We start from the raw sequence: 14,132 nt of genomic DNA on the forward strand, positions 1-14,132 counted from the left end.
TAAGTTTCTCAGTAAGCCACTTAGTTGGACTATATATACTAACTATATCATTAAAAACTTATTATTCTTTAATCCATAATTACAGTAAACAAATGTTGCTGTGCAGATTTTACTTTTTATTTTCACTTATTGGATTACTGTTTTCTATTTCTGCATTGAATTTAATTTCAGTGGTTTATTGTGAGAGGTTGAATTGATAGCAGGTTGACACTATACTCTTAAATGCAGGCTAGTTTACCAGCTTTCTTCTTTTTCAATAAAGCTGCGATCACATGGGCCAGAACAACGGCAACCAACCTGCTGAAGGAGCCTGTACTGTTATTTTTTTTGTTTTGTACTCATTTATTCATTTCACACTAACATTGCAGGTTTAAAACATCCCATGCTCTGTTACTTGCATCTAAATTCCTATTTTAATAATTTCCTTTGAACTAATTAACAGCCAGATTTGCACCATAAATTGGCCTTTAAATGGGAAGTAGGGATACTTGGTTGTAAATTTCCTTGTGGTATGTAGAAAAGGAGATCTTGCACTTCTTATCTGGTTTCTAAGGTACTACCACTTGTGTTGTATGAATGAGATAATCGAAGTTTATTTATATGTAGTATATAAAATAATCAGTTACTTTAAAGCACAAGTGAGAAACTCATGATAAACGTGTGGTGGTTTCTCTTTGCAGGAGACCCAGAAAGCCAAGCAGTTCTTGCCGTTTCTGCAGAGAGCTGGCCGCTCTGAGGCTGTGGTCGAGTATGTGTTCAGTGGCTCCAGACTGAAACTGTACATGCCCAAGGAGACATGCCTCATAACCTTCTTGCTTGCCGGTAAGGTTATATATGTGTCTTGTGTGTGTTTCTGTGTTGGTGTGTGTGTATACATGTGAGGCATTAGCGAAATGCCAAAGAATCTCAATATGGTACCCTTCATCTGCAAACACAATAAAAAGAAAAAGGAAGCATAAAATGTTGGGTTTATTTTGTTACTTTATTAAATATGAATATTTTAATGTAAGCTCTGGTTGATCTACTGCAGAACATTCACACATGCCACAGCTCGAGAATAATTATTGCTTAAATGCAAATAAAACACAATCAGAACTGAACAGTTGAGTCATCTATTAGATCTGATCTAGAGCCAGATTCCCACAGAGTGAATACTGTTTCTGCCACACACACACACACACACACACACGCACACACACGCACACACATAAGGATGTGTACATCTTTGTAATTGCAGCATAACATTTGATAATGAGAGAAATGTGTAATGTTAAATGTACATCTCTCTTGTATTAATCTTTATTAAATCTGCTCTTCTAGCTGCTTGACACCTTCAACTTTAGATGGGTGATCATCATCATCATCTCCTTTAAAACAGAAGTGCTGATAGAGAAATGCTCTAACTTTCCAATAGGCATTTTTCCTCAGCTGTGTTACTCACTGTTTCCAACACTTGGTCTCACAACGCTCATCTTTTTCTGCGTTCTTTGGCTCTTTTACCCTACAATGATGTAACAGCTGCAAGAGAGCAGTGTCTATATGTAGTTATCCATTTCAGTGAGTCTTGATTGGAGGATTTTTTTCCTTTATTTTATGGATTCTATCTATTTAAATGCATTTGGAAACATGTGCTAGAAGAAGGCTTGCTGCTGAAGAATTGTCAGCTGGAGCTCAAGATTAGAATTTAAGATTGTTTTTCATGAATGATTATTTCAAACCACAGATATGAGAACATTAACGTTTATTTATAGCTCCTGTACGTCAGTGGAACATTTGCTAAACAATAAACCCACAGTGATAGAATTCTCTATAGTCAGTCTGGAGTTACTGAAGAATCATTATTTGTAGGCATTTCCACTTCAGGTGATTTTTACCTCCAAATTGAAAGCATATCTAATGGATTTTTGTTCTCTGCTGGATGTTCTATATTTGTTTTTTGCCATAGCCCTGCTTAATAGTGTGTGCCTGTGCTGTAGACGTTTAATTAATTCACTAATTCGATTCCAATGTCTTTCCCTGTTTATCTGTGCTTCTTCCCTTCTTCTGTTAGTTGTTATGACACGAGTTCTGCTGCATAGTGTCTGCGCTCACATCTGGACATTTTTTTTTTTTAACGTTAATCCTCCGATCCCTTCAGTGTGTGTTATTTTTCTTACATTGTCATCATTTCCTTATTTCCTTTTTCCCTGCATTTTTATTCTTCAAGGATCACTGAGATTGTTTTAATCCAGTTTCTCTTACAGGCAGTTTAGTTGTCGGTGACGGTAAGTCAGATAAAGCTGTCTGGACTCTGCCGGTGGCCAAACCCTGTGCATGTAGCACAAATAGACAATTAATAACCCTATTTACCTCATAATGCTGCTTCTTCAGAAAGTGAAAGTAATACTTTTCAACAGTGTTGCTTTGAGATGCACATTAACACACATGCCAAACCCCCTCAAATGTCACAAGGTTTATGCTGTAATCACAGTAAACTTCAATGTCAAATATTTTAGGGGATTTCTCTCTCTCTCTCTCTCTCTCTCTCTCTCTCTCTCTCTCTCTCTCTCTCTCTCTCTCTCTCTCTCTCTCTCTCTCTCTCTTTATTTATTTATTTATTTATTTTCCAAGGTTGTTTGTGAAGCAGAATAAATGGTTATTTCAGTTTTGCGTAACCACAGATAGATATGTTGTTATTAGCATTCTCTTTCAACTTTAACCAGATTGTTTAACAGGATTTTGGAAGGTGAGAAGATGCCTGAGGAATGGAGAAGGAGTGTGATGGTACCGATCTTTAAGCATAAGGGAGATGTGCAGACCTGCAGTAACTACAGGGGAATTAAGTTGATCAGTCACACCATGAAGTTATGGGAAAGAGTAGTGGAAGCCAGGCTGAGAGAAGAGCTGACCATCTGTGAGCAACAGTATGGTTTCATGCTAATGAAGAGCACCACAGAAGCCTTATTTGCTTTGAGAATGTTGGAGAAGTATAGAGAAGGACAGAAGGAGCTGCATTGTGTATTTGTGGATTTAGAGAACGCGTATGACAGGGTGCCGAGAGAGGAGTTGTGGTATTGTATGAGGAAGTCAGGTGTGTCAAAGAAGTATGTGAGGGTGGTGCAGGACATGTATGAGGACAGTGTGACCGCATTGAAGTGTGCAGTAGGAATGACAGACTGGTTCAAGATGAAGGTTGGATTGCATCAAGGATCAGCCCTAAACACTTTCCTGTTTGCAGTGGTGATGGACAGGCTGACGGACGAGGAGTCTCCCTGGAGTATGATGTTTGCGGATGATATTGTGACATAATGGGAGAAAACCTGTAGTTTTATATGGAATCAGACATTGAGAACCGCCATAAAACCAAAATGGCATGATCGTCATTTCATAACCGCTCTGTGAAGATTACTCTTTGAGATTAGTAGTCGAATCAGGCTCCTTTTGTTGTAGCTTGGAATCTTCGACTATTCGGGGTCGCCACTAGTGTGCGGCAACGACGTGATAAACTGACAAACTGCAGGTTTATCGCGAATGTTGTACAAACAAATGAGTGCTGCATTTATGCTACAGGAAACAGTAATGTTAAATGTGCAGAAGCTGGAAACGATGCATCACGGCTGCCAAAAAGCAGGACATGTCATGGATTACTCCTAGCAGAGAACCATGACATTGTAGGTCCTGCTGTTCATCCTGTTGCCTTGGTGATGTCCACCACCCAGTGGGCCAGTCTCTGATTAGACAATGGAGCCCTCTGTGTCTTTCTTTTGTGACTGATTAACTGGTGGTCTGAGGATCAGATGTTCACAGTCTGCTCTGTATGCTGCAGGATACGGGGCACATCCATACACATTCCATGCTTTTATAGAAGTTGAGTTAATTTACTAAAATCGGTGATAAAGTTCAAGTCTATGGTTCTTGTAGATCTAGGCCCAAAATACGCAATCCCAGTGTTTTCACTGCACATATTTCAAATTATTCTACATTTGTTTGGCAAGTCATTTATTCAATTCAGAGGTCCTTTAAAAACAAATGCCCTTATGACCTTGATACCTAAGGAAATGTAATCAACTCATCAAAGACAGAATGAAAGCGATTTTTCTCCTTTAAAGCAATGATCACACTGAAGGACCAGTGGTCATATGTGCAAATGATTGTATGCCAATGCAAAAATCTTCAGCAGACAGTCAGAAATGTACATCCACAGATAAACATGAGGTTTGGTTTTAAAGGCATCAATTAATGAAATATGAACATCCTCTATTTATTTGTGTATAAAAATGGTGGCTGTATAAATGTGTATATATGGGGGAGGCAGCATCATGCAGTTGTTTTGCTGGAAAAGTAACTGCTGCAGAAAATAGATGGCATCATGAGGAAGGAGGATAATCTAGAAATACTAAAGCAAAACCTCAAAACTTCAGCCAGAAAGTTCAAACTTGGTGACAGTTTGAATGTCTTTAGCCTACGTGTGTAAACTATTTTTTGTTAAATAAGTTTTATTGAAAGACAGATATTGACGATGGATTGCAATCTCACATATTCCGTCTCCACTGCATATACAAAGAACACGATCAAACCAGAAAAGAAAGGAGAAAAAAAACCACAACATCTCTTACAAAACCTGTATACATTATATTGTAAATTATACTAAATCAAATGATTAAAACATCACATTAACAAATGATACACAGAGAAAAGGATGCCAAATATTGTCAAACTGCTCAAATTTGCCCTTCACACAGTAACTAATTCATTCCAAATGTAAAGTTTAAATCCCCTCTCCATACCATAGCTTACATGTAGGAGCCTCCTTTTTCTTCCAGAATAACAGTAATAACTTATTTGCTGTCGTTAAACTGTATTCAAGCAGTTTGTGTTGTGCTCCTGATTATGAATGTATACATTCAGAGAATCCCAGAATTAGAAGTGTAATTGCACCCTAAAAGCTGTAACAGCTGTAATTGCACCCAAAAAATCTCAAAGCACATCAAAAATTCAATTCCAATAACTCCGCATCTTGAAGCAAAACATAAAACGGTTTGACAAATCAGTATCTACTGAGTTACATTTGTCACAAAGAGGAGTAAAATTTTGAAAATTGTAAGTGGTTTCTTTTTTTAAATTATGTAGTCTGTAAATGACTTTAAACTGAATGAGGCAGTGATTGGAATTAATAATGTTCGTTAATATACTTTAAACTCGTTTGCCACATCTCCTTAGATTCGCATTCTTCAAGAAAACCTTTTGAAGGAAAAGTAGAGGATTGTAGCAGATCATAACTTACTACTACCTTTACACTGTTCAAGACACTTATCAATAATTGAGAGTGATGTATTACCCAATGAAGGTGTGAGCATGTATATAATTCCTAATCTGTAAATATCGAAGAAGAAGAAAAAAGACTCGGAAATTAACATTTCTGTTGCATTTGGCTAAAAGATGTCAGAGCCCCATAAATGAAAAGGTCCCATATAGTACGTCCACCCATTTCTTCCCATTGTACAAAGGTTTCATCCAAGCTGGGAGTAAATGATGGATTAGTAGCGATAAGAGTTAGCAATGAACGAGACTTAAACTTGAAATATTCTTTTATCTGTTACATACATGATATATATTTCGAATTATTATATGACTAGTGTGGGTGGAATGTTACAGGGGAGAGAATCACCGCTCCCGGATTGTATAGAGAACACTGGTCACAGACTATTTGAAGCCAAATTGGTGAAGCATCATGATCATGCAACCACAATGAAAATAGACTTCTCTAAGATGCCCAGTAATAAAGCTGAAAGTCTGGAAGTGGCAGAGCTCCCTCCTGTTTAGGTTTACAGAGATGTGCCTTTTCAATTCTGTGATTTTTATAATCCCCACAAGAACGGTAGAATGATTGAATCGAATTGTTTAAAAAAGGATTTAGGTAGAAGATTGGAATATTCTTTAACAATATCTGAGGTAAGAATATAATTTTAATTGCATTTATTCTACCAAACTGAGAAATTGGGAGTGTTTTCCAAAATTGTACATTAGCTTGCAGTTTGGAAGTTAAAGGGGTCAAATTGGCCTTTAAGAGTGAAGAATATTTGTATGTAACTACAATTCTGAGATATTTAAACTTATCTATTGGAACTTTAAACAGAGAATATTGTATCTGGGACAAATCCTTTAGTCCTAAGGGCATTAGCTTGCTTTTATTTGAATTAACTTTAAAACGTGAAAACATCCCAAAGAGATTAATTGTATCCAAAATAACTGGCAGATTAACATGGGGTTTGTATAATATATAGCAGGATATCATCTGCATATAAAGCTATTTTATTGACTGTGTTTAAAGTGTTAAAGTCATGGGTAAAGAGGTCAGAATGAATATATTGAGCAAGGGGCTCTACAGTCAGTGCAAATAAAAGAGTAGAAAAGTCCTAGTGCCTAGTCTCTCTATGGAGCTTAAAGAGACCAGGCAAAGTATTATTAGTTAATACCTGAGCTGTAGGACTTTTATACAAAATTTTGAAAAGTTCTCATCCATGTCAAATTTTTCTGAGACTGTGGAAAGATGGCATTTAACTCTTTCAAATGCTTTTCAGCATTGAGAGCGACAATAACCAATTTTTTGAATAGCTCTGGAGTGATATGTTAAAATGTCGCCTCGTATTTTGTGCAACATTCTACCTCCTCTGCATTTTTGCCTTTTTTGGGATAAAAGACTGTGTCATTAAACATTGTATGATAATGACCGTGTCATTAAACATTGATTGAAGTCCAGTCACTAATGCCTCCTCGCATGTTTTGAGGAGGTTTGGGGAAAGTACATCATTGAATGTTCTATATAACCCTGAGAGCAGGCCATCTGGACCAGGAGATTTGCCACATAAATGGCAAATTTTGTAATAAATTGTGGCATAGATTTTCACTACTGTAATCGGAAAGGAATGCATCTCACCCGATAAAATAATGTACTGACCCTCTGTCTTTTTTTCTCGTGTTTCAAATTTAAACAGTACACCTTTTCGTATCAGGATCACTACCCCTCGAGCATTAACCGTTTCCTGCAGAAAAATTATGTCCATGTAGTGATTTTAAGTGCGATAGCTCTTTCAACAGGGTGATTTTTATTCCTTTCACATTCCATGAGGCAAAAAAATATATTATCACCACACATTTCACCACATTGAAGTATCTCAAACAGGTACCCACCCACCGACAACTAGAACAAGCGGCACGATACGAAGTAGGCTAAATTGGAAAGAAAAAGTAAAAAAGAGAGGTAAAAAAAATGGTCAGAACAGGAATAATATTACACAAACTTAATATTCTAGAAAAGACTTAACATCTTATTCATTGACCTTCAAACTTTAAATCACCGCAGCTCCACAGTAGGTGGTTTCAGAAGAAAATTTTTAAGTATATAGGAACGAAAAGGAACAAGTACCGAATGGGTTGGGATTAAGGAAAAATAAATGCACTCAATGAGTGACTGCACTTATCTCATTTACACAACTTACTTCAAACAATCACCCCATGGTCCAAAGAAGTTTTCCGTGAACTCGAGCGATTTGTGAGCTACTTATAAAATGACCAAGTCAAAATGATCTACCTACTATAAAAAATGCATAAATAAATGTTATGTATGTCATGTGATCTACCCACACTACCTCTGTGATCGACCGGTAGATCGCGACGTATTGGGCTGTAGACTATACTTGACACCGGGTTTGTCCCTAAGCAGCTGCCTTGCTCGTTTGAAACGCGCACAGAATTTTACACCTCCTGGAGGATAATCGGGAAAGATGTCTATTCGTTGTTCCTTAAAAGTAACTTGCTGCATCTTGGCTGCTCTCTGTAGAATTTCTTCTATTTCGTGGGTGTAGTGTAGCCGAAGCACGAAAGCCCTCGTTGGTTCTGTATCTCCGGGGCGATTTCGCACTGCCCGATGAGCGTGATCAACAAGCACCAGCTTATCTAGCGATAATGCGCGATAAAGTCCCTAGATTTCATTCCGGACTCGGCCCCTTCCTTGATGTGCAGTATACGGATGTTTTGCCTCCTACTACGTCCTTCGAGGTCCAGGTATTTGTCCATAAGCTGCTCTGCCACCCGCTTTAAACGGCCCACTTCTTGCTCAAGCTTGACTACCGTATCCGAAGAAGCAGAAGTGTTAGCTTTTCAGCTTGCCAGATTTGAAACATGCTTATCCACAGTGACTTTAACGGCCGAAATCACAGAGCTGGCCTTCTGTTGAAATGCCTCTTCTCTTCGTACCAAAACAGCAAATTGTTCAATCTTGGAGTCTATTATATCCCTGAGTATTTCTGAGTGCAGAGAAGAGATTGCGGAGAATCGCTGCGTTTCCGTCTTCGGTAGCAGAGTCCGAGGCAGTTGTAAAAAGTAAAAAAAAACTCAGTTGTAAATCAAAACATTATTTGCTTACAATAAAAGACTAATAAAAGATGTTCTGGTTGTATTTTATTGGATTTAGTGCAGAGCTGTCCTAGAACGCGTGCTACATGCTTCATGTTGAAACCGGAAGTCAACGTGTGTAACTATTTGACCTCAACTGTGAAAACTTGGGCACAAATTCTAGATTCAATTACCATGTAAGTCCAGAGTACTCTGACCATCAGTGCACTCACGGCAAGCTTTCAGTCAGATCATGCACTTCTGTTCCTCCTTGTTTCAGAGATTTCTTGTGAAAGACCCTAAATCTCACAAAGGGCCCAGCAAAAAAGGAAAGTCTGTGCCACAATCATTGAAAACTTGTGTTCGGTCCTGCATCACTAGCAAGGTGATTGAAAAATACACTGAGAAGAAATGGGAGAAGGTTATTGCTAGAAGGATGGGAGGAGGGCAAGTTATTGTTAGCTCCAAATCTAGTCACAAGCTGCTATGCAGATGGTGTACATGTGATCAGATGTATGAGGCGAGAAAAATAACGGGAAGGTCACTTTGTGACTTTATCCAAAGGTCTCAGCAAATATGTGCTTGCACATCCAGGTAACTCCCCACTCTGGAGGAAAGGGATCAGATATTATTTGGGTTGTGGGCCCTTCTTAGCACAGCAATAATATTAATGTACATAAGTCCCTCACTATCCCTGGGGTCACTACACATACATGTCATTTCCAGTAGACAAACAAGAAGACTGGTTTTCACAGACAGAAAGAACAATTGGGCTGTGATGAAATCAGAACAGCAGGGGGAAACTAGAAGAGATGATGTGGGGCAGATTAAAGGAATAAACATAGCAATATTGGTGTACACTAGGCTGCGTTTCAAGATTAAAACTGATGGCAAAACCAGCTGCAGGTCTCTATAGACCCTGAGCAGCGACAGCTAATTCTCCTTATTTTTTCTATAAAGACCGGGTGTTGATTTGATTTGATTTGATATTTAGACGCGTTTCTTTTAAGCTTTGGCAGAACTTGTGTCTACATGCATCTTTCCTTTTGACTGTTTCTGTCGTTTGATCTTTGTTCCTGATCTTTGTTGGTGTACAGGTATTGAGTGTCCACGAGGGTCCCGAAACATCCCAGGAAGTACACCTGAGCCGTTCAGTGAGGAGGCCACACTCTTCACCAAGGAGCTTGTGCTACAGAGAGAGGTCAGATCACTCATTTTGTATGTTTTTTAAATCACATCATCTCTGGGCCTGACAATTGGTACCGATTTATTGTCTGACCAGGAGACAGAAGGTCCAACTTATAAGTCATGAAATGGTCCTGTTTTATTTGTTTAGGTTTTTGGATGTGCGTTTGTGTATTGTACTTTCTCCTTCAGATGACTGTGGCCAGAGAGGCTGTCAAAAAGAATGTTTGTTTTGAACAAGAGTAGCAGGAAAGTCTTTTTTCCGTTGAACTGTAGGGTTGAAGTGACGCTGTTGTGTTCTCATATCTGCACGAACCTTTACCTTCAGGCCAGTTAATGTGAACAAGCTTGTCACTGTAGTTAGAGCGAATGAGGCAAGCTTTTTATATGGGGTTTATTTCACTCCGATTGGTCCTGTGCATTATGGACTGGACCCTGCATCCTGCACATCTGTTAAAGAAAACAAGCAGGAGTGAGAGGTGCAGTAACACGATGCAGTTAATTACCCCAAACTAGCTGGAGAGTGTGTATCCAGCTTTATTTAACAAGAAGACACTTTCACTCTTGCCTTCACTTAAGCACTTTGTGTTCATAACCAACTAACAGCTGGACCTGGTAAAGGGACTTTGAATGCCTTTTAGTGTATTGAGCATTTTTCCCCCTGCATAACTATAACACAACATTCCTGCAGCATTTCAACAGTTTAACATGCCACATTAGAAAAATGTTGGATTATGCTCCCCACAATCCTGAATACACAGATCACAATAAAAATCACATTGCTATTCTATTCTATTCTATTCTTTTCTATTCTATTCTATTCTATTCTATTCTATTCTATTCTATTCTATTCTATTCTATTCTATTCTATTCTATTCTATTCTATTCTAGGCCAAAACCATTAACCTTTTAAAAGGTATTTTTCAGTAGGTTTCACACGTGTCCATTTCAAACAACAAGCTTGGAAGTCAGGCATTTTAACTGAAAAAAAATTCATTGTCATGCTGGAATACCCATCCACGACCTATTTTCAATTCCCTGGCTGAGGAAAGGAGATTTTCACCCAAGATTTGACGGTACATGGCCCCGTCCATTGTCTCTTTGATGCGGTGCAGTTGTCCTGTCCCCTAAAGCATAGTGTTCTTAGGGTCATCGGCAGCATTTCTCCTCCTCCAAACACTGCGAGTTGAGTTGGTGCCAAAGAGCTCGATTTTGGTCTCATCTGACCACAACACTTTCACCCAGTTCTCCTCTAAATCATTCAGATGTTTAATGGCAAACTTCAGATGGGAATGTATGTGTGCTTTCTTGAGCAGGAACCTTGCAGGTGCTGCAGGATTTCAGTGTGTTACCAATTGTTTTGTTGGTGACTATGGTCCCAGCTGCCTTGAGATCATTGACAAAGTCCTTCCATGTAGTTATGAGCTGATTCCTCACCATTCTAATGATAATTGGAACTTCATGAGGTGAGATCTTGCATGGAGGACCCAGGCTGAGGGAGATTGACAGTTATTTTGTGTTTCTTCCATTTGCGAATAATCTCACCAACTGTTGTCACCTTCTTACCAAGCTGCTTGGCGATGGTCTTGTAGTCCATTCCAGCCTACTGTAGGTCTACAAACTTGGACAGCTCTTTGGTCTTGGCCATGGTGGCGAGTTTGGAATCTGATTGATTGGTTGCTATTGTGGACAGGTGTCTTTTTACAGGTAACGAGCGACACCTGGGATGCAGAAATCTTGCTGATTGATAGGGAATTAAATACTTATTTCACTCATTAAAATGCAAATCAATTTATAACTTTTTTTGTTGTTATTTTGTCTCTCACTGTTCAAATAAACCTTCCATTAAAATTATAGACTGATCATTTCTTTGTCAGCAGGATATCAAATAATTTTTTCCTCACTGTAGGTATTTTATGAGGAATAGTCAACTCTTTTATCATGTAGTCAGTTAAAACTACTTTTCGGTCAACGGTTGTATTATATACAGTAATTTTGTATATAAATTGTAGCCACATATGAAATGAAAGGATAATATATGCCACATTATGATGTTTGCCTGTTTGTACCATACTCCTGTGCCCCTAGCAAAAAAAACCTGGTGATCTTAGCAGGCTGAAGATTTTTGTTTTGAAATAATACCTGATCAAATAGGACTGTTTGGTCAATCTGTTCCCACATACAGTTTTTTTTTCCTCTTTCTCTCAGTATGTTCCTCTGCAGTTCTTGGGTTAATGAAGAAGAGAACGATTTGCTTGTGTGTTGCTAAGTGACTGGACAGTGAGAACTAGCAAAAAAGGTGGGGAAGGATGGATTAGAATAGGAGGGAGGAAGGGCGAGTGTGGCTCTTGGCGCATCACTGTTTTGAAATAGTCGTTTTTACCCTCCACTCCTCGGTTTTCTTCTCTCGTTTGCTGACCCTTTGTGTGGATGACATTTACGTTGTGTTAAAGCTGAGGGCTCTAATCATAGTTCACCTTAAACTTGTCTTTGCTGTGCTGCTGCAGTCAGTAAGGTTGTGACATTTTCAGGCTTAAGCCCAGTTATAGTGTTGCACTTTTAATACTTAAATGATACTGTTGAATATTTAAGATACACACCTTCCTCCTGGCTGCTTGTCATCACTGCTGAAACACACTTCTGGTTAAGATCTGAGGAAGTTCAACAATGACTATAAAAATTCTTTTTCATAATACTCAGTATTCTTGTTCTCAGTAGCTCTTGTTCATTTTGCTGCTAATTACATAATTTCATCTCAGTCTTTTTCCACTCACGGTTCTGCTGCTGTATCTTTTAGCTGATTTTTGGGTTGGCATATGAAAAAAACTGTGTATTCCAGCACCAGTTCATTGTTTACGGTTTTGTACTGTATTTTTGAATCCCGGCATCTTTTTCTGCACCTTCATATTGTGTGTATACTGGGTTTGGATTTGGGTTTGGATGTGTGGACCAGCAAAGCTTCATACATTATCACTAGCAGCCAGTCCAGTGGCTCTCCAGCAGGAGGTGTTTTGTTTGTTTCTGCACATAATCAGTCTCAGTGCTTGGTGCCAGACACTTTATTCACTGTCATTTTCTCCCTGTAGGACTTGTAGTCATCTATGTTCTGCTGTAGCACAAAGGTTTATTGAGAGATAGCTTTTTTCCTGTAATCTAGAGCAATCAGTTCTCAGAGCAAGTAATCTCATGCAGGTTTAGGCCAACACCATGGCTGACCTCTGTTGCCATTGAGGACAATAACATGCACAGAGAGAAGTGTCTAATCTGTTTTCTCTTCCATCCAAAGCCTCTCACTCTAAAACTAAAGAAAGGACCATCAGTGCAGAAAAGATCTCAGTATTCTCATACTGCTCAGCTGTGAATTGAGGCTGCAAGGCCAAAAGAGAATGTGTGTACCAGTGCTCTATTAATGTCCTTCTGTTCATGTGTTCATCTATTCATGTTTGTTAACTCGTGCTATGGAAGATTTATGCTCATCTTTCACAGTGTTTTAGACACAAAAAACAGCTTTGTGTTTGTGCAAAATAAAAGACTTAGTCCAGTTCGTTTCTGCACAATTGGAGGCCGGAACATTTCAAGTCAGAGTGGATGGTACTGTGCTCTGTAAAACAGCGTTTATTAAAGGATGCGCCAAGACATATGCCTCTTTAGTTGGCTAAATTTTCAGCTCTTACAACCCTTACAACAAAATACACACATTTCCTGTCCCAGACAGTAGATGCTCTATTGTTCATTGCCAGGCTGCCAAAAAACACACTGCAGTCTCACTGACCATAAACAGAAATACCATTAACAGCATCTCTGTAGTAGACGTGGGCGATATGAGCAAACATTTATATCACAATCTTTTCCACTGTCCAGACGATATCTATATTATATTGCGATATGAGAAAAAAATGTGAAGTCGTTTTGCTCGTCTTGTTATAAGGAGTCCCAGCAGTGACACAACTTGCATAGTGTTGTTTGTTGAATGATGTCAGAGATTTGGAACCCAAACCAGTTCCATATGACAGGAGCTCCTGTTCTTTTTAACCAATTCTTCCTCATGCTCTTCAACATGACTTTTGGTGTCTTTGCTCATTCCAGTTGCCTGTGCACACTTGCTTGTTGTTGTGTTTGAGTAGGTGGTTTGTGCTTTATTAGTTTGGACTATTACAATGCTCTCTGTGTATGATTACTAATGCCTGTGTAGTAAGGAGTTGGACACAGTTCAGGAAGTTCTGTAGATGCAGCCAGTTTGTAAAACTGGGGTTTTAGAGGAAAATGAAAAATGATATATTTTTGATGTAAATCGTGGAGACTTTTATCTACTTCTTCTGCTTTAACCTCTGACTGCCCCAAACAGATCGTTTAAGGAAGAGTGACATGGTTGTGGAGGCTGTAGGTCAGACCTGCTGGTGATGATTGCTTCAACTAAAGCTTGTAACGGTGCATTTGTGACCAGATATGCAGGAACATCTTTAACTAGGCTTTCATTTCAAAACATGACTTCATTTCTTTGTGCAGAAAAATCTCCCCATCATCTGTGGGTTTTTATTTGTTTAGGAAATCATAGTAATACCATGCCTTAGAAT

At 38.7% G+C, this 14,132-nt stretch overlaps 1 protein-coding gene across 1 annotated transcript in view; it reads left to right on the top strand.

Annotated features, from left to right (window-relative positions):
* snd1 (staphylococcal nuclease and tudor domain containing 1) overlaps positions 1-14,132 on the top strand; it is an 84,405-nt gene that overhangs the window by 40,225 nt on the left and 30,048 nt on the right. The window contains exons 15-16 of the mRNA XM_083528377.1: positions 681-822; positions 9,471-9,574. Coding sequence (XP_083384503.1) covers positions 681-822; positions 9,471-9,574 — 246 coding nt within the window. The remainder of the gene's footprint in view (positions 1-680; positions 823-9,470; positions 9,575-14,132) is intronic.

The sequence above is a fragment of the Silurus aristotelis genome (genome assembly GCF_946808225.1).
Source record: "Silurus aristotelis genome assembly, chromosome: 24".
In the NCBI taxonomy this organism is placed as follows: Eukaryota; Metazoa; Chordata; class Actinopteri; order Siluriformes; family Siluridae; genus Silurus; species Silurus aristotelis.